General features: G+C 50.9%; 1 protein-coding gene across 4 annotated transcripts in view; it reads right to left on the reverse strand.

Moving 5' to 3' along the window:
• PPP1R16B (protein phosphatase 1 regulatory subunit 16B) overlaps positions 1-22,469 on the reverse strand; it is a 55,412-nt gene that overhangs the window by 25,123 nt on the left and 7,820 nt on the right. For 2 of the 4 annotated variants that reach the window (XM_040575623.1, XM_040575627.1), the window contains exon 2: positions 13,310-13,712. In XM_040575623.1, coding sequence (XP_040431557.1) covers positions 13,310-13,556 — 247 coding nt within the window. In that variant the 5' untranslated portion in view covers positions 13,557-13,712. Of the gene's footprint in view, positions 1-13,309; positions 13,713-15,211; positions 15,358-19,670; positions 19,844-22,469 lie in introns of those variants that run through there. The other 2 variants (XM_040575626.1, XM_040575625.1) reach the window with 2 other exon arrangements.

A 22,469-nucleotide genomic window follows, 5' to 3' on the forward strand; every position in this document is an offset into this window, starting at 1 on the left:
CTCTCTGAAATAAGGGCAGCTTCCTTCCCCGTAGCTTACTTCCCCAGTCCAAATGAAATAGGCCATACAAAAAAGCCTGAAAAAAAAATTAATGAGAGTAAGCGACGCTCACTGCCTGCTGGCAGTGTCCCCCTGCCTTTGCTGGGCAGTCTGTCCTGCTCGCCGGCAGGTCGAAGCCGTGCTGCTGAGCTCGGCCCGTCCCAGGCAGCGGGCACGGCTGTGCGGGCAGGAGGTGGTTCGGGTGCTGGCATCCCGCTCCCAGGAAAGCCACATTCCGGCTAGGCCAGGGCACGTCAGCATTGCCCTGGTGCTCAGCCCGGGGTGCTCGGGGTGCTGCATCTTGCAGGGACACGATGCGCACGCAGGGGCACCGCATCCGTCCCCGGAAGAAGCCCTATGGGGCTCCCACCTCCCAGTGGAAACCCTCGCACCCCGAGGTGAGCTCACTCTTATTCAGGGCCACTAACACCACTTACAAGGGGCTACTTTTGGTTAAATGGGACCTCTCGGTGACTTGCTGGGTGTCTGGGCTCCTGCCCCACTGGTCAGGCATTAACGCTCCCGCTCACAGCACAGCTACGGGGCTGCTCATTAACGCGGGGCTGGCTAATGAAGGCATCTCCACTGTGGGAGGCACGCAGGCTGAGCAGACCCTGCTCTCCCCAAAACGTAGTTAATGATTAGTTAATGATGAAAGTTAATGACTCCCTCCCCAGGGCCGGTCAGACAGCGCTCTCAGAGGATGCTGCTCTGGCTGCGTCCCGCGTGCTCCTGCCCATCCTACTGCTTTCTGGAGCTGTGCCCATGCCAGGGGACGCACAAGAACAGGTAGATGTTCTCTTTCTTGCTCTCTGCATGCTGAAAATCATGCCAAATCTCAGGAGACTTCTGTTCCTCCAGGAGGCTGTCCTGGAGCTGGGGCAGGCTGCACCCCAAACGTCTCTGCGGGACCACCAGCTGTGGTGGGTGCCCTGCCCACGCTCCTCCTGCCGCTCCATGCCAACAACGCTCACCCCAGCACTGCTCCAGCTTCCCCACTCTCCTCCTGCAATGCCTCCATCAGCTTCTGCCCCATAAGATCCCTGGTAAATGAGACTTTCATCCAAGGCTTCTCATTCTGTCCAGGAGACCTCTGGCCTTCCCCCCACCTACCCCCAGAGCATCACCCCGCTTGCCTTTGCCAGCCCTCGGAGCTGTAACGCTGAGAGAAGTCGCTGCTGTGCAGAAATGCTCCCATAGCATCGGGAGCAGGCAGATGCACACCCCAGGAGGCACCTGGGGTTCTCCAGCTCCAGGGCCACCTCCCTGGGGGGCTCCCCCCTTCTGCACACATCTGCCAGGCTGCAGGCTGCCAGCGGAGCGGCAGAACCCGTGGGCTTCCCGACAGAAACACAGGGACTGACCACGACAAAAGGGCCAGTGCCCAGCCCGGACAAGGGTCCTCATATTTTAGCAAGAGATAAGAAATGTAGCCAGGGCTCGGCAGGAGCCTCACCAAAGGTCCCTGTTTGTGCTTGAGGCAGACACCACCCAGCACCCTCAGGGAGCGGCATTGGGTTGGACATTGTTAGGTACTAGGACAAAAAAAGCCCGGCATGTGATCGGGCCCCTTTTGGGTTTTGTTGTTTAGCACTAAGAACACACGTGCTAACCTGTGGGAGATCTCTGGCCCACACAGCCCCCCTTTGGGGCAGGACTGTCTCTTGCGGCCCAGTCCAAGCACGGTCTGGGGGTGACAACTAGCTGCTACTTTCATCTCCCAATTACACAGCAACAGCGCTGCCGGTGTCCTTATCCCCAGGGTCAGCCCACGGGGATTTGAAGCACCAAAGCTCCAGCATCTCGGGGCCCCCAGGCATGATGCTGCAGGGGGCAGCTCCTTCCAGCGGGCACAGAGAGCCGAGGCTGCTGGCGACCGTGGCGCTGCCGCCGTGACATTGCAAAGCCGAGTCTGAAGTCAATGTCAGCAGCTCAGCGGGCAGCTGGCGACATCCCCTGCGTTTTTCCTGTTCCTGGGGAAATGCTCCTCCCTGCAGCAAGGAGAAAAGGCATTTCCACTGCTGCTGGGAGCTCCTGGGGCTGATCGGGGCAATCCCCAAAACGCCACATCGGTGTGTTTTAATGCCCCAGGACAGGAACGCCTAGCTGGGGCTCTGCACGCCATCCTCCAGAAGGGAGCTGAATATTCAGCAGACGGACTCTGTGTTCTTAAGCAGAACAAAAGCATGAGGTGACCAAAACAAATGGACTTCAGTGGAACTTAAAATATCCCAGTATCTTCACAAGACCTGGGCCAAAATGCTCCAGGGTGCACAAGAAGCCCACAGCTAATGGTAGCTGAATGTGCTCCTACCAGAGCTCGGTCCAGAAAGGCTCAAGGAGCAATGTGCTTCTGGAGGCTTTCAGGATGAAGAGAATAACAGAAGGATCACGCAAAGCCAGATGGCCAGACCTCTGCCTCGTCACTGCTGCACTGCTCGGGGCACAGCTCCCTTCACCTCTAGCTGCAGTCCAAGCTGCCAGGCCCACCTCGCAGGAGTGCATTAGTCAGCAAGCATTGCCCTTCAGCTGGCAGGCAAGTCTTTGAATGCAAGTGAAACGAGAAATATTCCCTGCTCTCGTTCCCCTTAGGGTAACTGGATAGACCAACACCACAAATGTTACCATTACGAAGTGCATGGGAAATGTTAGAGCACTGACAATGCGACCATGACCCAAATTTTGAACCCGTGGTACAGCTTCGGCGCTGACCGGTCCTCAAGTGACAGCTCTCCTTGCTCTGAGGAGTGATGGAAAATTGTCACAGATCAGAATAATTTGGGCCAGGGGGCAGAGTGGCAGCTTGTTCATGGCTGTTTCACAACCGCGTGGTTCAAGTTACTGAAGAATAAATTTAGTATGAAAGCACACAGGGAATCCCTTTGGCTTGCCTTTTAACAGGAAGTTTTAACGCCACCGGCCTTTCTAACAAGAGCAAGGTGGACTGTGGGCATCTCTCCATGACCTGCTCTCACCTACCAGCCCAGACACGCTGCCACTTCAGCACCGCACCAAGAAGCAGGTTGGAAGTTGACTGCTTACAGCCTGTGCTGGAGCCTCGTATCACATCCAGGGCTAACATCATTGTTTTGACAGCATCACTGTTAGGAAGAAAGAAAACCCTGTGCTCAACAGCCTGACAGCCAGGAGAATGTCCCTGTGCGGGTCCACGGGGACTGTCCTCCTTCGGGGGAGCTTGGCCCTTCCTAAAGGCTGCTATTTCGGGCTACCAAACCAGAGTTGGAATTAAAAGCAGAGTCCCATTTAGTGCCTGTGGAGCCCTGCTGTGGCCTAACAGTTTGCTAATTAAAGATGAACCAACAGAATCCGAAATGGAAAAATAAACCAGGTCGGAAAAGTTCGAAAGTCACAGAAGGAGTCTGAGCTAAGTAGGTTGAAACTCGGGGTCTGTGGGAGCCCCGCGTGTCATTTCTCAGCCAGGAGCTGGTCCCTGCAGGGCTGACAGACTTTCCTGGGGCTTGAGCACAGCCCTCCAGTTCAGACCTCTTTTGTCTCCGTGGGCAGTACGGGGGACACAAACCTAACCCTGGCAGACAGACGCAACAAGTGCTCTCCTCTCCGCGTCCTTGACACGAGCGAAATGGCTGTCTTCTGCTGCAGGGGCATCGCTCCTTCCCCCCTCCAGAGGCTGAGGGCTGGTAGGCATTGCCAGGGGATTTCCTCACCCCAAGGCAGGGGCAGAGGGTAGGCGTCCTGCAGCGGTGACACCTCGGCACAGGAAGGCTGCTGTATCCCTCTGCAAGGGCTTCGTGTTTTCATTCAGAAGTATTGTCTTGGTCAATTTTTGCTTTTATTGAAACTGACATTTTTGACAGAGAGGATCTTTCAGAGTGGAAAATGTGAAGGACTTTGCTTGAATACACCAAGCCATTCTGTCTCACTCTGTGCTCGAGCGTTACCATTTCAGCCGGCACCGGGCAGCTATCAGCACTCGATCTCCAACCTTTGCTGTTCTGAACCAGACCAACGTGGAAATACTTTGAAGGTGCCAGAATCCCCCCACACACACTCAAGACGTGGAGGCTTCCAGACAGATGTGGGTGTAACACAACCAGGACGAGATGCAAGCTGCATGCAGACAGCGCTTCTCCGCCGCACGAAGCATCAGCTGCCAGCCAGGTTAAAAGAGGGCTGGAGAAGCCAATGAAGACTGCGTGCGAACACAGTTTACTAATAAGATCTCTCTTGCCAGCCCGGGCGAAGGCACACAAATTGAAATGAGTCTTTTGGAAGTTCCCTGTAGCAATTAAGAGCTTGGTGCTCAAGGCAGGGACCACCCCTCTGAGCCACCTGCAAGGCAGGGCCAGGCGGAGCAGGGCAGCCGACCAGGAAAAAGGGAACCACGATGGAGCTCCACCTTGACCAAACCGATGGATGCTGCAAACTGTTACAAAATGTACACTGAGCATGAGAAACAGAGCAACTTAAGCCACTTTCCTACACGAATAACGTTTACAGCCAGTCTGCTTCATGCTATCTAGGGAATGCAGAGGCCACATTCAGCAATAAGCAGTTGCAAATTGCAGGGACCTCAGTGGAAACTGCATCTGCTTGCTAGGAGCTGCACATGGGCTCTTGTTCCCCGAATTAAAAGGAGTGCAGGGTGCTTGATTGCATCTCAGCTCTTGATTACAAAGGCATCAGCAGACAGAATTAAACAGTGTGCTTCCTGTCCTATTTAGCATCCTCCGGGTGACGGCTTAGAGAGTAGGCAAGGCTTAGGACATTTTTAATAGTGGTGCCAGAATATGATTTTTTTTTTTTCTTTTGTCAAGACATTTGCTGCAGATGATAAGGTTTGCCAAAGATCTGGCCAGGCTCCAGAGGAAAAACCAAGCAGTGAATGTGTATGTAAAAGCAGCTCTGCACTAGGTTATAAGGCACTGCCTGAACCAGCTGCCATAGCAACTGCTATTAGAGAAAGAATTAGAGCATTCTTCGTGGAAGTAGGAAAACTCAGTCAATAAGCATAAGGATGGGATGCAAAGCAAAAAAATAAAATAAAATAAAATAAAATAAGAAGATAAATAGGATAAATATAAGCAAGTGGGAAGAATGCACAGAACTGAAGGAGAGGCTGGACTGTTTGCACAGGTAATATGTGCTCTCGTGTTGTGGAGATGCCTATAAATACACTAAGATACCTAACTCCAGCCTCATTAGCAAGCATTTTAGATACAGTTGATCCTGCCTTGGGGCAAGAGGGGGATTACATGACCTCCCAGGGCCTGCTCAACCTCTATTTTCCATGATTCTAGGAGGAAGAAACCTACACCAGCTGAGCAGGGCTGGCCTCAATCCAGCAAGGAAGGAATTTAAATCTGGAAAAAATAGATTTAATCCACCTTTAAAGTTCTCCTTGGCCAGGAGAGGGGGCAAAAAGCAGAGCCTGCAGCCATGCACTGCCACAGCTTGCAGCCAAGTTCCTCCTGTGCAGGCATGACACCCAAACACTGCATCCTCAGGTACATGAGGGTAAATCAGAACTGTACAACTTGGTCCTGCAAGAGGGCTTCACCTCCAGAAATATTCATTTCTCCACCACTATTCATTTACAAAGAGTTGGCTGTGGAACCGTGCCTTTTTTCTTTTTTTTTTTTAAAGTACATATATAAACAAAACCTAGGTGTAAACACAATGATGCTGCAAAATGCCAGGTAACAGCGAGTGCTTAAGAGCGACCAGGCTGACACCTTCCGTACCTCTGGCAGAACTGGATTAGCTATCACAGCACAGCGCTGCAGTGGGGAGGTCACAGCCAACGTGGGCAGAGCCGGTATTTCGCTCCGGGTTGCTGCTGCTTGTTACGCAGAAAATAGCCGGGGTCCCTGACTGAGCTGTTATTCACGCTCCTGTTGCTCATTATTGGAGTGGGACAAAACACACAGCTATCTGAGCGTAGGAAACAGCACACACCTGGAAGGCAGCCAGGCAGGCAAGAAGCACAGCGAGTGCAAGAAACCCCGTGTTACAGCCCCTCGGAGCGAGGAGCTGCAGCATTAGCCCTCCAGCCTTATCCCATCGAGCAGGCAGCCAGGCGAGCTGCTTGGCCCAACCCGTATCAGCGCCATCGCTTCCCTTCTGTGCCTTGGTCCCTCTCATCCGGACAGCAGGCAGCGATTCCCCCTGGGGAAACCACAAGGACAAACAAGCTGGGAAGCTACTGGCTCGAAATGCCAGCAATAGATCAGCAAATATTATTGGGCTGCGATTTGGAAGTTCTGACTTTGACATTTGGCAGCCCATAGATAACAACAAAAAGCAGCCACTCAAGGCTGCCCCAATGCCATCAGGGGCAGAGCAGCCAGGATGGAAAATGGAGAGGTTCAATGCGAGACATTTAGCGCTTTGCTGTACGCACGAGCATTCCCGAGCACCCGGCTGAATCGCAGCACCAGCAGCAACCCGCCTTTGGCTGACAGAAGCCCCGAGGCTCCCAACAGAGGCAGCCACAGCGCCCGAGCCCTCCCTGCTGTGATTTGGCCGGGCAGGGTTTGAGAGCAGATGGTGACCTGACATATCCTACCTGCTGCACTGCGCCAAGAGCTTCAGCCTCTGCTGCCCACTGCCTCGATCTCCTTCTGAACACTCCCTTCTTACAGGTGCGTGGAGACCATCAACAGCACAAATACGTTGTGCTGGATTTAAACGCGTAGCCCATGCATCCTCGTCTGCACAGCATCCCTGATACACAGCAATGGCAGGTAGGAGCCATTCACTGCCAGGAAACTCAACTTTTTAGCGTGCTTTTCTAAAAAAAAAAGAGAACGATGTGCAGACAGCTCAGGTTTTTTAATGCAGCCGAGCAGATGGTTCCTGACTTTCACTTCCACAATATATTGTAGGCAAATTTTAGAAGCAAATTAAGGTGATTTAAGTCTCTTTTAGTAAGAAACAAAATCTGGGAGCAGCAACAGCCATTGACCAATCCCTCTTTAATTTAAAACATCTTGAATCCAAACAGAACCACCTTTCTAGAGGGACAAGCAGCTTGAACCCAACATGCAGTGCTTATTTGATAAGATTATTACAAGATGCACAAAAAAATACTTTCAGTAGCATGAGAAATGGTAGAAACTGGCACACATAAAAGCCAGAAACTGAAACAACATGAAACCAACCCATTTCCATGGCGTGAGCTGAGAGCATGCACTGCTGAAATACAGCACAAATGGGAAGATGTGCCCAGGGAGGTGTGGGTGGGCAGACGAGCATTTGGAGGCTTCATTTCAGTTAAAAAAATCCCATCCAGGATCCCTGTATTTCTATGTCTTAGCAAGGACAGGCAGGATGTGTTACTACAGTGTGCATTTGCAGTTTGTGTTTTAGCCAGGAAAAGCACTTGCTCGCTGGGTGCAGTGTTACGAGCCTTACTAGGAACTGAGAGACTCCACAGATGCAGAGTTTCTGGTGCATACACATGGGAAAATCCCACTTCTCAACTCACACCTTGAAACGGCACACAGCGATGCTCAGCACACCCAGCAGCCAGCGCCCAGCGAGCAGGCACCCCGGCTCTTCCACAAAATCACCATCACGAAGAGGCTCAACCCACTGAAACCAATGCTTTTCCACAACGGCTTGTGCAACAGTAAAAAAAAAAAAAAAAAAAGAAGAAGTTAAGGGAATATTTCATTTTGATATTTAAAAAAAATAAAAAACATGCGTTTTCTGGTCACATCTTAAAATTTGTTGAAAAAGAGTTTGAAACAAAAACGTTTCAGTTGACTCAAATCCGGGGACGTAAATCTGAGATGGACTTTCAGCAGTAATTTCCAAAAAGGAAAGTTTGCATTTCAAGCTCTTATGGAAATAATGTTCCCACTTCACTGAAACTCCAGCAAGTCAGGGGGAAAAAAAATTTACTTGTTATGACAACAGAGAAAGTTGCATATTCAATATTGCTTGTGCTCCCAGATGACATCTCGTTAGCTGTCATATGTGAGCTACCCCGCCTTGGCATCAGGTTCAGATTGTGTGAAAGAAGCCAAGTTAAATCTGGCCAAGTGCGTGAATCTGCTTTTGGAAGACATATCAACTGCCATTAACAAAATTAACAAAATCCATCACTGCCAAGAGCTCCCACACGTAGCTTCTTGAAGAGAAGGGGTTTCATTTCCACACCAACGGAGTTTAAAAACTCAAGAAATGCTTTTGTTATTGAGCAGAAACTCTTCGTTTCTGACTCGAGTCATTCCCCAAAAGCACAGGTATACACTCAGACTGCTGGCAATAAAAGACACTTTCTTTCAGAGCCCTTCAAAGGGCACAAAGCCCAGGAGAAAAATCTTCTGAAACAGATAAATGCACTTGCTCATAGACTTGGACACAGGAACTCTATGTAAAAAGCTTCAGGAGACTAATAATGTGGGTGGAAAATTAAGGCAACTCATAAAAGGTTTTTAGTAACAAGGGAACAGATCACATCAGCTAGGAAAGGTTAACGAAAGCAATTTATAGACACTAATTAGGGCCTCTCTTTAAAGTGCCTTTGCAAATGACAAGGTTGGTTTTATTCCAAAAAGTGGAAAGGAGCTGCCCGGGGAGGGCTGTGCTTTTTGCACACAAGGGCTTGTCACCCTCCGTATTACCAAGCATTTAGGATTTAAGGGTCATTACAAAGGGAAACTTGGGGGATGTGCTTGTATGAATAAGCTGTGCAATACTTACACTCTTGTGGTGGAAATCTCAACGAGATGAAAGGCCACCTCAGCTTGCCCTGCACTACCCCATACAGAGTGTGCAAGGTGGTGGGGTGGGGGCAAGGGCCCAGCAAACCCCAAACTGCTCACAGGATCAAGTCTGCTGGATGCCAGGTCCTACACTGAGTTTTCATTCCCCTTTTGGCACACCAACCATTAGGATCCTTTTTATATGTTTGAATTCCCCCAGAAACAGTTTCACGGAACTCTCTGGCCCTGCCAAAGTTTTGCTCACAGGAGGTGGGGGCTGAAGGACTTCGCCGCATGCAGTGATGCTGCTGGAGCTGCGCCCATAGGGACGGGAACCCGCAGGGATGGAACAGGAGAAACCAGGGCACTTTCAGCACTGCGGGAAGGTGAGTCAGTCCTTCAGGGGCTTTATTTCTCCGATGGTTTCCTGAAAGGAGCACAGCTCGCCCCATAACTAAGGTGAACCCTCCAGCCTCTGCCATTGGGGTAGAAGCTCCCCCTGCAACTTGGCCAGGCATGCAAAGGCACTTCCAGGCAGAAAATGCTATGCGCCCTTGCAGGTGGCCGCTGGGAGCTCTTTTTTTTTCCATTTACAGGATGCCAGCCTCTCTCCCAGCTCCCCAGAACTGCTCTTACGGCAGCTCAGTGATGCAGAAAGCCCCAGACTCGACAGCCCGACAGTAGACACCACCCTGGGACCAGCCTCCTGCCAACAGCATCCGTCCGCCACCTCGCAGCCTTCGGCAGCCCTTGTAATTTCTTGGAAATTAGTACAGTAGCTATACAGTTTTTTGCATTATAAAGCAAATCTCCTTCATAACTGTTAAAACAGAGGTTAAATACAACAACACCACTATAACACAGATAGCCTGGGGTCCTCCCTCCTAGCTTTACCCCAGTGCCCGTCCATCTCCTATCCCACAGCAGACGCACTTCACGACAAGCACAGAGCTGCCATTCTGTTTTTCCTCCTCTCATCCCCTGTAACTGCACCCCCTGGTCCAGCAGACACAACGGACAGATCTCCTTTCCAGACCTCCCAGTGACTCCCCCACCCATCCAACCCATCTACAGCATCATCCTGCAGCCAGCTTAGGTTGTGCCTAGAGCTGGGCTTGGGGCTTCAGTATATTTTCTTTTAGAGTAACTATTGGGCATGATGCTCCTCCAGAGCGTGGCCTTCCCAGCTCCTCCATGGGGGAGGATGGAGTGGGTCCTGTCTGGCACCTGGGAGCCCCCCATTCTCCCCTCGGAGCTGTCTGTAGGTACTTCAGCTTCAAACCGCAGGTCCCAGCCAGCACTCTGCAGCCGTGGGGGGCGGCTGGCCCAGGCCTGGTTCTGTCAGCAGAGATCTCAGCGAGCATTTCGCAGCAGCTTGTTTGCTAAACCGGGGACATTTTGACAGATCCGTTGCAGGAGATGCACGCAGCTCCTGCCCACATGCCCCATCAGAGCCATCTCCTTCAGCCCCATTTCACTGCCTCGCCATCCCCAGACAGGAAGCTGTGGTGGCTTGGCCTTTGGCTGAAAGGAGCAAGGATGACGTGAACCCATCGTAGTGCCTGTCATGGGGCTACAAGCCGTGTCCCACACAGACCTACAAGGCTCCACACAAATAACTCTTTCTCCAAAAATCCCCCCACATGACCACACCACGTCCACAGTGCCACCAGCTCGGGCCCTGGGCTGCGCATGTGGCAGCAGGGCCAAGCAGCTCCGCTGTCACCTCTCCTCACGCCTGAGCTGCTCTCAGCGTCTCCACCCTCCAAGCAAACACTTTTCAGGCTGACACGGGATTTTGAAAGCAAAAGGTTGTTTTTTGAGCAAAACAAGTGCTGCTATTTCAATCACACCCGTGTGAGACGCAGGAAGCAGCAGACGCAGTCAGCACGGCCAGGCCCCGGGGGACACAGAGCTCTGAAGGGCAGGGTCAGGTTCCTGCCCTGCTGCTGCCATCTCGCGGGACTTGGCCCACCTCCATCAGGAGGTCACGCCACAGCAAAACACACCTTCCAGAGAGAAAGCTAACTTGCTCTTCACCTCCGCTCATCCCTAATTTCATTGCATGGCACCTACTGTCATCCCTTCTTCCACCTCAGGAGTGAGAATGTTAAAAAAAATAGAGAAAACTAATAAAGGATGGAAATTGCACGCCCGCTCAGAGGTAGTTCAGAGATGACGAGTGCTAACGGCACCCCCAGCTCTAACTTTCCTCACAGAAACTTCTCAACTTTTTAATAATGTATATTTCTCCTCCCCCTTCACTTCCCACATGGAAACAAAAGATGATTCATATGCTGAAATCATCCCCTGGGACCTTCAAAAGGCCATGAATTCACTCTGGCCTAGGGCTCTTGATAAGGAATTTTCCCAGTTTGGCATCTGGGATCGATGCCATCCCCTCCTTCCCTTTATACTGGTGCCACAACACAAAAGGACAGACCCTGCCCACAGGCTATTTTTAGGACTTAATTGACCACCAAAGCCATCAGGTTTAAGAAACTTGAGGCACCTGAGAAACCCAGCTATGCAGGGGAAGCACCCATGGTTAAGGCCTGCAGTCGCGACCTGGGCTCACCAAGGGAAAGAGGCCAACACGATGAGAGCCCCAGCGCTGAGCAGATGCACCACCGCTGCATGAAGAGGGGGACGATGAGGTACTCACTGCCCACCCCAGCACCGTGAGCACCTGCAGCTGTGCTCAAAACCATACCACATGCTGCCAAGTGTCTTTCTGTACAGGCATGGGTGATAAATGTCATATATCTGTCACCTCAGCTGATGCTAGCAGATATAATTTCACAGCACGGCTCTAGTTGGCTTCGTTGATGGGGCTTTCCTAGAAGACCAGAACTGCTCAGGGTGAGAAACACAGGCTCAGTGGAGCAGAGAGCTGGAAGCAATTGTTAAACCTTTAAAGCAAGGAAGAAAGAAAGAAAAGCCTGCAGGTTGCTACTCATTATCACAGGTCTGCTCTCCCATGGAGAGGTAACAAATGAATGCACAGACACAGACACAAAGCAGGACTTGGAAATGCTTGTAACCACCTGGGCGGAAATGCAGTCCGCCACCAAATCCCTCCATTTCCAAACAGTATGAAACGTGCACTGGTGGGATGTGAGGGCAAGTAGTGGTGCATGAAAGGCCTTCTCAGAAACAGGAACATAACTCTCGGAGGTTCCTTACAAGACAAGTTTCTTACTTTCTACCCACATACACTGCTTCTTGCAGAAGATGCTGGAAACCAGAGCAACATTCACTAGCAGAGATGCAACCCAACTGGTCAGGTTTCCTAGGCATCTTCCTTTGTCTCTGCAACACCAATGGGTGATGAAGATCACACCAATTTCACTACCTGGCAGAGCCGCAACCCCAAAGACTGCTCCAGGTCTCCTCAGAGAAATGTTTTTACATCTCTGGGGAGCATTTGTCCTTATTTCCTAGTAGGGTTGAGCCCCCTATCTTGACTTAGACTTTATGAGCAGTGGTACACGGTGACTGGGTTGGTAGGAAATGAGGCAAAGATGGAGGGAGAGGCGAGGCAGACAGATTTCTGCCTCTTAAAGGTATCTTCAGCAATGGAAAACCAGGTGTTTGCCCGCTGCTTGTAGTGGCAGGACTGGGAAAACAGGCGACCCAAGCTCTCTTCCCAGAGAGGATTTCGCTTTAAAAATGTTACTGTGTTGGAAGAGAAAGGTTCTGTATTTCATTTATAGAAGTCACAGGAGAATTGCAGTGGCCACTGTAGGAACAAAGCCCCAATTCTCTCATTTGGCAGAGTAACAGAGGCCTCTTTCGTTGTCCCTTCAACAGGGCTGAGGAGCCCTCAGACCCAGCAGCAGTGTTGCTGGAAGCAGCAGAGCTCAGCTCAGCTGTCCCATTTCCAAACCACTGCCAGAGCCCTGGCTTCCCGGAGCTTACAGGTTTTTCCCATTGCATTACTAAGGCTAATTTGGATTGACTTTTAGGCGTTTTTTCCCCTTCATTTTAAACAAAAGCAAAGCCTTTTGACCCACTTAGAAATGGAGCAATTAAACTGATTTCTCAACAATTTGGAGTTTTCACTTCTATGGGAAGCATTAAGCACAGAAATGAATTTCAGTATTCTAAATGGAGAAAATTCATACATCCATGTAGCTCTCAATCCATCCCCCAAGCAGAAAAGCTGAAAAGATTTACAGTGACATGTAAATCCCTGTGGCGGACTTCCAAAAAAACCTCTAAAATAGGCACACCCAAAAGGCGAAGGAGTGTTTCTCACCTTCTGTAAATGGGAAGTGTGAAAAGGAAAGAGATGAAAGCTGTCTTCCTTTTCCCAAATCTTGGTCTTAACTCCTGCCCCATCCTGTCACTTGTGCACCCACTCCTGGTGTCATTCTAGGTAACGATGGTGTCTCACCGTGCTTTCAGCAACCCAACCCTGCAGCTATGCCAGAGATGGCAACACTCTAGAGATCAACACCATGCCAAGGTTAGTCTTGTCCGTGGATGTCAATGCAGATGCCTCTGCACACCAAGGAGCTACACGGACCTCACAGGTATCCAAAAAAATAAATTGCCAGATACAAGTATCCTACCTTCCTCCAAGTCGTTCCTCAGAGAGGCCTCCAGCAGAGCAACACTGGCTTCAAAAGATACTTTCTTCTGGTTAACAGCATTTCTCTTCTTTTCATGCTTCCGCTTCTTGTGCTGCATCTCCTTCTCATACTGTGCCCACTTCTTCAGCTGCTGAGCCCTCCGCTTCTGGGCTGCCCGCAGCCTCTCCAGCGTGGGCACCTTGTCCAGCAGCTGCAGCTCTGTCAGGAGGTCCACGTGGGCATCCATCGCCTCTGCCGGGAAAGAGGAGGTGAAGGACGTCCCAGCTGGAAATGATGTCCTTCCACAGGTCCTCAAGATCACGGTGGCCTCGTGCTATACCAGCATCTTGGGGCTGAGCTGGGAAGGGCCCATCGCAGAGTGTGGTAGGAATGTGGTGGAAGCCTGAAAAGAGGAGGAAAGTGTGAGGGATCAAGTCACATCCACGTAGACAAATGATTAAGACCGGCCCACTGGAAAACTCAGCAGGCAACACTACCATCTCAAAAGAAGGCTCTTTTTATTGCATTTTAATTGCTTGGCTCTTCTCACTGGCCTTTGTGATTCCACCTCTCACCCACTTCAAACACCCAAGCAAAACCCTCTTGACTAGGTAGCAGTTTTAGCAAGCAATTCCTTCATGTCTACAGTTCAAGGTAGCCTTCTTTTATCAGCAGAAAAAAGCTTAAGTGAACTAACAAAGATCTTACTTAGTCTTTCACAAACGTCATTCCTCAGACAACCCGTGAGAGAGATACCAAGACACATCCTCAGGCAGGTTTCTACCTTCCACAAGCATCACCTGTGCTCCACTTCCTCATCCATCACCCCTTCTTACTCCAGTCCTAGCCGAGGGCAGATGGGTCAGATGTCTCCCAGAGAGGCATTACCAACACTTTAACCACCTCAGCCACTTAAAAACATGGTGTTTCGTGTTCATTTCACTTTTCCCCAGATATTCTCTTCAGCACGCAGTAGGCCATTCTGGTTCTGCTGTACAGGCTCTATGCTCAGAGCAAGAAGCACAGTTAAATCAGAGCTGGACTCGTGGTGCAACCACAACACCAGCCAGCATCTCGCAGCAGCACCCGCAGAGCGGTCAGCTGGGAGGCCCACGGGCAGCCACCCCATCACCGGCAGAAGGAAACGCGCCCCAGATTTAAGGAGCCGCTCAACAGGGAAAGATGCACATGAAATAAAGTCAGTGCTGCAAGCAAACTGAGCAAATCCATTCCAAATAGACTCACGTGTAGCACATCGAATGGCAAGGCTAGCGTGCCAAATCAGGGTAAGCTGCAAATAACCACATACAATATCAGAGCTCCGAGGAGCTGCTGGGAGATGTCCAAGCCGTGCTGCACACCCGCAGCGTCCCAACAAGTTGCACAAGGCAGAGACATCCACTCCTTTCAAACATTGCCACAGACCTGCCACCGGGGTTTGACCTCACCTATAAATACCTCAGCAGACTGACAGCGAGGCATGTCCTTTCCTCTGCGAGATAATTGGTTTGAAAACTGAAAACAAACAAACTCAGCCAGAGTACACAGGCAGGTCCTGGGCAGTTGCTTTATCCAGTAAAGGGCCAGCAGAGGCCAAGGGCAGCTTCAGTAGCACCTGCAAACCTTATTTTGAGAGTAGAATAGATCTGAACACAAAAAAAATGTTTCAGTCCCATGAGAACTCAAGATCGCAAAAGTAAAAGTAAATAAATTATTAATAATAATGAGAATAGTAATTAAATATTCTGTTCATATTCAGTAATATTCATTTTCAGTAATATTTCAGTTCATATTCAGTAATAATTAAATATTTCAGTTCCACATAGGTACAAACCCAAATCCTTGCAAACTTTTTCCTAAGAAAGACGCTACCAAGAAATTCAAGTACTTGCTCAAGCTGACCTCCACCAGCAGCTCTGCAAGGTTGGCACCAATGCAGGCCTCTTCCCAAAACGGCTTTGTTTTGGGACCAATGCCTTTCCCAAGCACAGGCATTTTGCTGGGAAGCTCTTCCCCACCTCCCATGGCTCCTGCCCCACGCAGGCGTTCCTGCACAGGTATCTTTTCTGGCGATCTCCGCTGCAGTAACACAGGCTGCAGATCTGAAGCCCGCTGACAATACCTCGAGTGGCGGAGATAAGGGCAGGAAATGCCTCTCAGCATACCGCGCCGGCACTCCCACCCGGCGCCTTTCCCACCCCGCTTCCACCATTGTTTGCTGAAAGATGAACAAATATTTCCCAAAATACACCTAAAGTAGAAATGATGGCCAAATTCTGCAGGTTTTGGAAAGCACGTAAAGTATTTCAGTGCTTCTCTGTTTACCCCAGGAAGCTGGAAGCTTTCCTCGTGGACGGCACCTTGGAAGGATACGAGGCGAGGAGAAGCATGGCTTGCTCTGCTCCCCCGTGTTCCAGCTCTCCTGCACGCACACAGCTCTCTTGGTTTTCCTGCTCTCACAACAGCAGAAACGGGGAGAGGTGAGCTGCCTACAGAGGGGAAGAAATGAAATGGCAACGAGGGATGCACGAACACCAGGAGACATCTGCTGCTCCCGTTAGGATCAAGCTGCCCTAACACCAAAACCAGCCCATCCCCAAACCACCCAACGAACCTCTAAAGGAGCAGAGAGGTCCCCTGGAGAGGACTTCTTGAAGGGGATACAGCTCAGCTGCTTAGGCACAAGTCCCTTAGCACCCTCCACAGATCCCAAAAGCCTCATGAAGACTTTAGCTCCATCACTCCAGCTACCTGTTTTCCAACAGCCTGGTTTCCTCTGTACCAAAAGATGGCATGTTGCCTTCTGGTCACACAAACCAGCCGGCGTCATTACAGCAGAGGTACAGGCCCAAGTGTTTGTTTACCTGCAAAGTGACACAGGAGCTGGCTGTGTGGGTGTCTGTGGTTTGCAAGGCATCGCATTTTGGTTTCTGTTTTATTTAAGGAAATGAAAAAAAGCACCGTCCCTTGCACTCGGTTTCCATGAGCTCAGCAGATCTGAGCCACGGAGCCGAGCACATCCTGTGAGACGCAGGGACAGCGAGCACTGCTGTGTCGGGGCCAGGAGGGAGGCGAGGCGCTCGCTGTTGTGTTGTGCTCGTGGCTTTCAGCGGGGAAGGACCCGCTCCAACAGTGCCAGACAGCAGGCCCTGCAAAGGGCGTGCAAGCATTGGCAAACACAACCTTTAAAAAACGTCGTGTTTCCTATATACTTTGCCTCACCTCAACACAAGATATGTCTCGCTAAGTTCAAAAGGACTCTTTCTGGGCATTGGTTACTCACTTGCATTACCAGAGACCCTGATTCTGTGCCTTTAGTGAATCCCTGGCTGCAACAAGCTGCTGCCGTGCAGGGACTGGCGGGGGCCTTCATCTCCTGTACACACACTTTTTCCACATCAGATTTAGTGGTTAGTAGAGGAAAACACCGAGTGCATCTGTTTTCCTGTTCCAGAAAGCACTCAGGGCTGCCCCCCAGTCCTTCCTACCAAGCACTCAACTTACAGACACTTTGCCACAGCGTCGCTGAGAATGGAGCTGGATCCATTCAATCAGCAATGCTGCTGGGTGATGCCAGAGAGCACTCTGCTCTCCCCGCCAGAGCTAAGACCTGCAAATCCTCTGCCACATCTCCTCAAGGAGCTACTTAAAGCACAGCATGACACCAAAGCAGAGCGCACACACTTGCAAGAGTCATTTGCTTAAGTATCATTAAGCGATTTAATTTTTATTCCACTTAAAAAAAAAAAAAAAAAAGATAAACACAAACTCTGGCAGAGCAACCACTGAATGGGACACACTGAAACAAAATAGTTTGGCAAACAAATAATTCCTTTAAGTTGTGCACCTTTCAAGCAAAAGTAAAATTCAAGGCCTGTGTACGTGAGCAGACTCCGCTGAAGTGAAGGAGATCATTTTTGTTCCCTGGATCGTTTGTGGGAAGACACCTGCAGGACTGGGCCCAGCTGACTGGATGAAGTGTCTGAGTTTGCAGCATGAAGTCAAGCCAGTGGCATGAAAAGCGACAGAAATAGCCCTCTCCTCCCCACCTCACGTTAATCTTCTCTCAACTGGAATTGGAAACCAAGCACAAAAGCCTATAGCAGGGATCTGAGCACATAAGCAGCCTGCAGCAGAGGCGGCTGCCCAATTTATTTATTTCCTCAGCATCGACTCCTGCACCATGGCAAGGTGAGGAGTTTCCAAACTTACCCCTGCTCCTTCCCAGCAGGACCCAGGCTCACCCATGCTATTCTGGATGACCAGCCTGTTGCAGTCCTTCTGAACACATCCTCCAGCAACGAGCACCACTGATGAATTCACAGGCTCCTTTTTCAAGCAGTACCCTCAGCACTGTCACTGCTCATCGATACAAGACACACCTGCACCACGGCCTGGGTGACCAGCAAGGATCTATCTCCCCAAGGTCTGGAGAAAGCAGCTCTTCATCGTTTTCTCCCCAACATGGGGATGAGCTCCCTGGCAGCACAGCAACGCGGTGAGGAGACAGCCAGAGAGATGCCAGAAAGCCACCAAGAGCGGGAGGTGACAGGCTGTGGGATGGGCAGGAAAAGGCAGGCACAGGAGCTCAACTGTCCCCGGGGAAAAACAAGGCAGGAGGCAGGCGGGGGCTGCCCAAGGAGCAGGGAAAGCAGATGTGCTTGCGTGGGGCCATCCAGACATGAAGAGCTGAGGTCCAGTCCTTCCCCCAGCCCGGGTTTGGCGAGTTGGAGGTTGCTGTTCGCACAACGCCATGCGACGAGGACGGCAGCAGCGTCCCCCTCATGCACAACAAGCTCCAAGCCATTTCCTAACTGGTGTCACTGCTGGGACCTTCAGGAAGATCTACTTCCAGATCTTCAGGAAGACGAGAAAGCAAACCCCTCTCCTGGCTTAAGGACAGGAGCGGCGAACTGCCTCTGGATAAAAAGCTCTTGTTTGTTTTTTAAATTAGCACAGGATGCATGAAGACAAGAGGGTCGTGTTACGATAACCAGAGCCTGGAACCGTGTTTCTTTCATTATTAGATCACTGTGTCTCTCGCCTCTTGCCTTTTGGGCAAATGTTTCATCAGAGCATTGCTAACAAGGACGCTGCCAAGCGTTACTGCCCGAATGCCCAAACCTCCACAACCTCACACACCTGGAGCAGAGGACTCAGCCGCTGGGCCTGCCAAATGCAAAAGGACAGAGCACCAGGCACCAGAGGCCACAGAGGCAACCGGGAAGGGAAGTTCAAATCACCCAGAGGTTGCACAGAGACGTGCCTGCCCCTCCAAGGAATCCCAGCCCCGAAACACCAATTTCCCCCCACAGTGCCACAGGAAAGTCACATTTCCTATAAACCCCAGGGGAGGAGGATGCCAGAATGCCTGTGGTGAAAGGCCGCAACGCAGCGTTTCCCAGCCTCCTGAAGTGTTTCCCTCCTACTTGAAACTGAAATGTGTATCTCCCCAGTCCCACACCGTGGCAGGCAGGTTGCACCCTCACCTTCAGCTGGATCTCCAGGCAACAAGGGTGCCACCAGCTGCCACCTCCTCCAGGACGGCACGGCCGGCAGCAGAGCTGAAGGCAGAAACCTGCAGCTGCTAACACACAGACCGCGAATGCAGCCCAAGGCAGCGCGTCAAACAACCCATTAACGCACACCTGAGCCAGTGCTTTCAAGATAAAAAGCAGCAAACCCTTCTGCGGGGGTCAGGAGCCTGCACAGACAGGCAGGGGGAAGCAGAACAAGGTCACCTGCCTGGCTGCGGGCTGCAAGCTCACTGCGAGAGCCCCCTCGGGACTATTATTTCTGGCTCTGCGCTGCACAAGATATCGGTGAAACTCTGCTCGTCCCTCAGTGCCACACTGACAGCTCTGACCGTGGCTTCTGGTTGCAAATTATTCTTGCAGGCACCATGCAATTCTTCCTGCACCCTGCTGCAAGCCCCACAGCACCCGCAGGTTAACCACACAGGGGAGTGAAAATTCAGAAAGTCACTGCCACATGACTCAAGTTCACTGGTATCTCAGAAGCAAACAGCTCCTTCCCTCGCTCAGCTTCTACAGCATTTCGAGCAGCACACGTGCAGCACGACTGAACGAAAGGAAAGAAGGTCAAAGTGGCAAGGAATGTTACCTGAAAAAAAAAATAACAAAAGATTTCAGCTAAGACCCCTCAGGGAACACAACTCCTACAGACTGCCGTGGCGTGCTGGTGGGGAAGAGAGGGTACAGAAGTCTTCTGGGTGAGAGATCTCATCAGAAACTGGGAGTCTGGGGAGAGATTCTTGGCTTTCCCACAGGTTTCTTGTATGCAAAGTAAGTAACTTAATCTGTGCCCCAATTACCTTCTTAAAGCGAAGATACCGCTTTACCTGGCTGCCACAAAGGAAGTTCCATCGCTGGTAAAGGTAAATTTGGTGGGGAAGGTGCATCAGTGTAAGTTGTATTCCTCACTTGACGGAAAGCTCAAAATTTAAAGCTAGGTTCTTCCCCAAAGAATTGAAAACATTTTGCTTTGGCTGCGTTAGCTCTGGTTTCAGATAATCTCTCCCTCTTCAATGAGCTCTTTCCTAGCAGTGGGAATGAAACACGAGTAAGAAGGAAAAGGAAAAAAGTGAAACAGCAAGTCCAAAAAATTCCTTGGAGCTGATGCTGGTAGTAGAAAAATGCAAGTGCCTCATTCTTTTCTCCTCCCAACTGTTCCGCTCTTAACAATATTGGCACTTGTTTGAGGAAAGCCCCTCAGTATTTTCACTGTATATTTCCTGTGAACACCCAACACAGCACAATATACGTTCTTTTTCCCAGCAATATTTCAACACGGGCTTATTTTCCTTGCTTCCTTAAAAAAAAGCCCTCCCATGCCAAGCAGTCCTCCCCCACACGAGCGCGTTTGGAACCACACTGCTCCTCCGTGACAAGCAAAACAAATCCAGCGGTGGTCCCCAGGCGTGTGCACGCTGCCCTTTAACTGCTGCAAACAAGGGGAGAGCTGCACCTTCAGGTCCAGCCTTCACCACCAGCTTCGCTTTAGGATGCAGGTAGGATGCGGGATGCAAGTCCGCTAGAGCGCCAGGCCAGCTCCTGTCGAACGCCGGCAGTTTTACCACACGACACTTGTGTCCCTCCGAGTGGTTCTTGGGCAAAGCCACTCTTTGAACCCGATTCCCGTCGCAAGGCAGCAGGACTTCGGGGCATTTTATAAAACCTCAAGCTAGAGGAGAACACCTGCTGTACAGAGCTCCTGCCTCTGGTCACCGCAGCGCTCTCGAGGCTGCTGCCCTGCTGCATTAAGCAGCCCCCTTTGGCTTTCCAGGTACGAAACCGCAGTTTTGCCTTTTGCTTCCAGGTCAACCTGGGCTCTTGGTCACCAGCTTCCAATCTGGAGAAGGGAGAGGGACATTTCAATCAGCTTGAACTTGGGAAAAAAATCTAATTACGGTTTTGAATCAAGTCCAAATTATAACTAAGTTTGGGGCTCAGTTTCAAACTGCACATCAAACGAGTCTTGTGCAATAGAGAAAACTGTTCAACAGCCCACAGATCTGCAGAGACCGCACACCAACTGCACCGATTCCTCTTGTTTCTTCAATTAGGGCTGTATCCTCTAAACAGGGAGCAAAGTCCCCACTGTGCCCCCACTGTGCCTGTCCCCGAGGCAGCGCAGACGCCGGCTCAAGGGCAGCACTGTACGACTCCAGAGAAGACGATGCTCGAAGACAAGGAAATTTTATTCCTTCAAGAATTCATTACACACCACTCCCCTCTCCCCTTTGCTCTCCCAAAGAAGAGTATCTGCTAACAAAATTTATCTCCAGCATCAGAGGAGCAGCAGGATCCCTGCCCTTAGGCAAAGAAAGGAAGATCAGAGCAGGATTTCTGTGCAAACATGAACCGAATCCCAGCTTCCCTCGCACGGGAGCAGGCCCATCCTCTGAGCCAAGCAGCTAAATAGTGAAGGCAAAGCATGCAGCAGCGCCGATTATGTGGAACAAAAATTAATTGAGGGCATAAGTCTCCGATTCGGCTCTCCATTTATTTTTCCACAGCAAGTTATGTGTGAGTGCAGGTTGCAACACAGACACCTGCAGGGAAAGCAGCCCGACCCGACTGTGACAGTGAGACTACCTCCTTTTATTTGTTTTTTGGGGTAAAGCTTCCATTTTTTATCAGACCTGCAACAGGCAAATGTACTCGACCTTTCAGACCTGCATCCCCCTTCCTGACGTTTTAAACTACACGCTTGGAGATTCTGAATGTGAAAAACAACAACAAATGCCCGCAAAACAGGCTTTAAAGTAAGAGATGGGGGAAAAATAGCTAATTTCCAACAGAACCTCAAAAACACCACTGCAAAGCCCACACCCTTCCCGTACGATACCAGCTGAAGCCCTGTTTGCCTGCACACCACTTTTTGACCGAAGTCCTTTCATTGTGTAAAGCCACCCGCACGCATTGTGGCACATGGAAAAAACACGGGGAACAGCCCTGCTCCGGCACAGCAGCGAGCTCGATAAGGGAATGGATTTTCCATTTGCAACCCCACGGTACCTGCGGCCATGCCAGCCCTGGGACGTTTCAGCAAGAGAAAACTTCTCCCTGCACGTCTGCTCTGGAGCTGGCCACACCGGCATCAATGCCGAGAGCCCACCGCTGCGTCCGAGCTGGACACCCAGCCCTCAGCACCGAGCGGTCCCAGCAGGAACCAGCCCAAGCAGAAGATAGGAGAGGTCCCCAGACCACGAGGCCGCAGAGCAAACACCATGGAGCCCGTCAGCAGCAGGCACTTGGCCCCGGCCGTGGCCCAGATGTCACCTGGGCAGTGACGGTGGCACGTGGTGGGAGAAGAGGGCTTGAGAGCCTGGGAAGCAGCTCTGCCGTCGGGATGGTGCGGTGCTTTCAGCTGCCTCTGCGGTCGGCGTGGATGTGACTGACAGGATCTGAAAGCGTCTGCTGCACACCTGGCAGAAGGGATATCGATTTTTGTGGGAGATGTACGAGAGGATGCTCTTCCCCATCATCTGATTCATTCCTTTTAAATAGCAGTTGTATTTAATTATTGCTAACCAAATGCCTTCACCCCTAATGCCTGCAGACACTATGGAGCTCATCTATAAGCATTCCGATGATCCTCGAGAGATCTTAACCAAGTAACACATGAAGGCGCCCGC

This window comes from Cygnus olor, chromosome 16, assembly GCF_009769625.2.
Source record: "Cygnus olor isolate bCygOlo1 chromosome 16, bCygOlo1.pri.v2, whole genome shotgun sequence".
NCBI lineage: Eukaryota > Metazoa > Chordata > Aves > Anseriformes > Anatidae > Cygnus > Cygnus olor.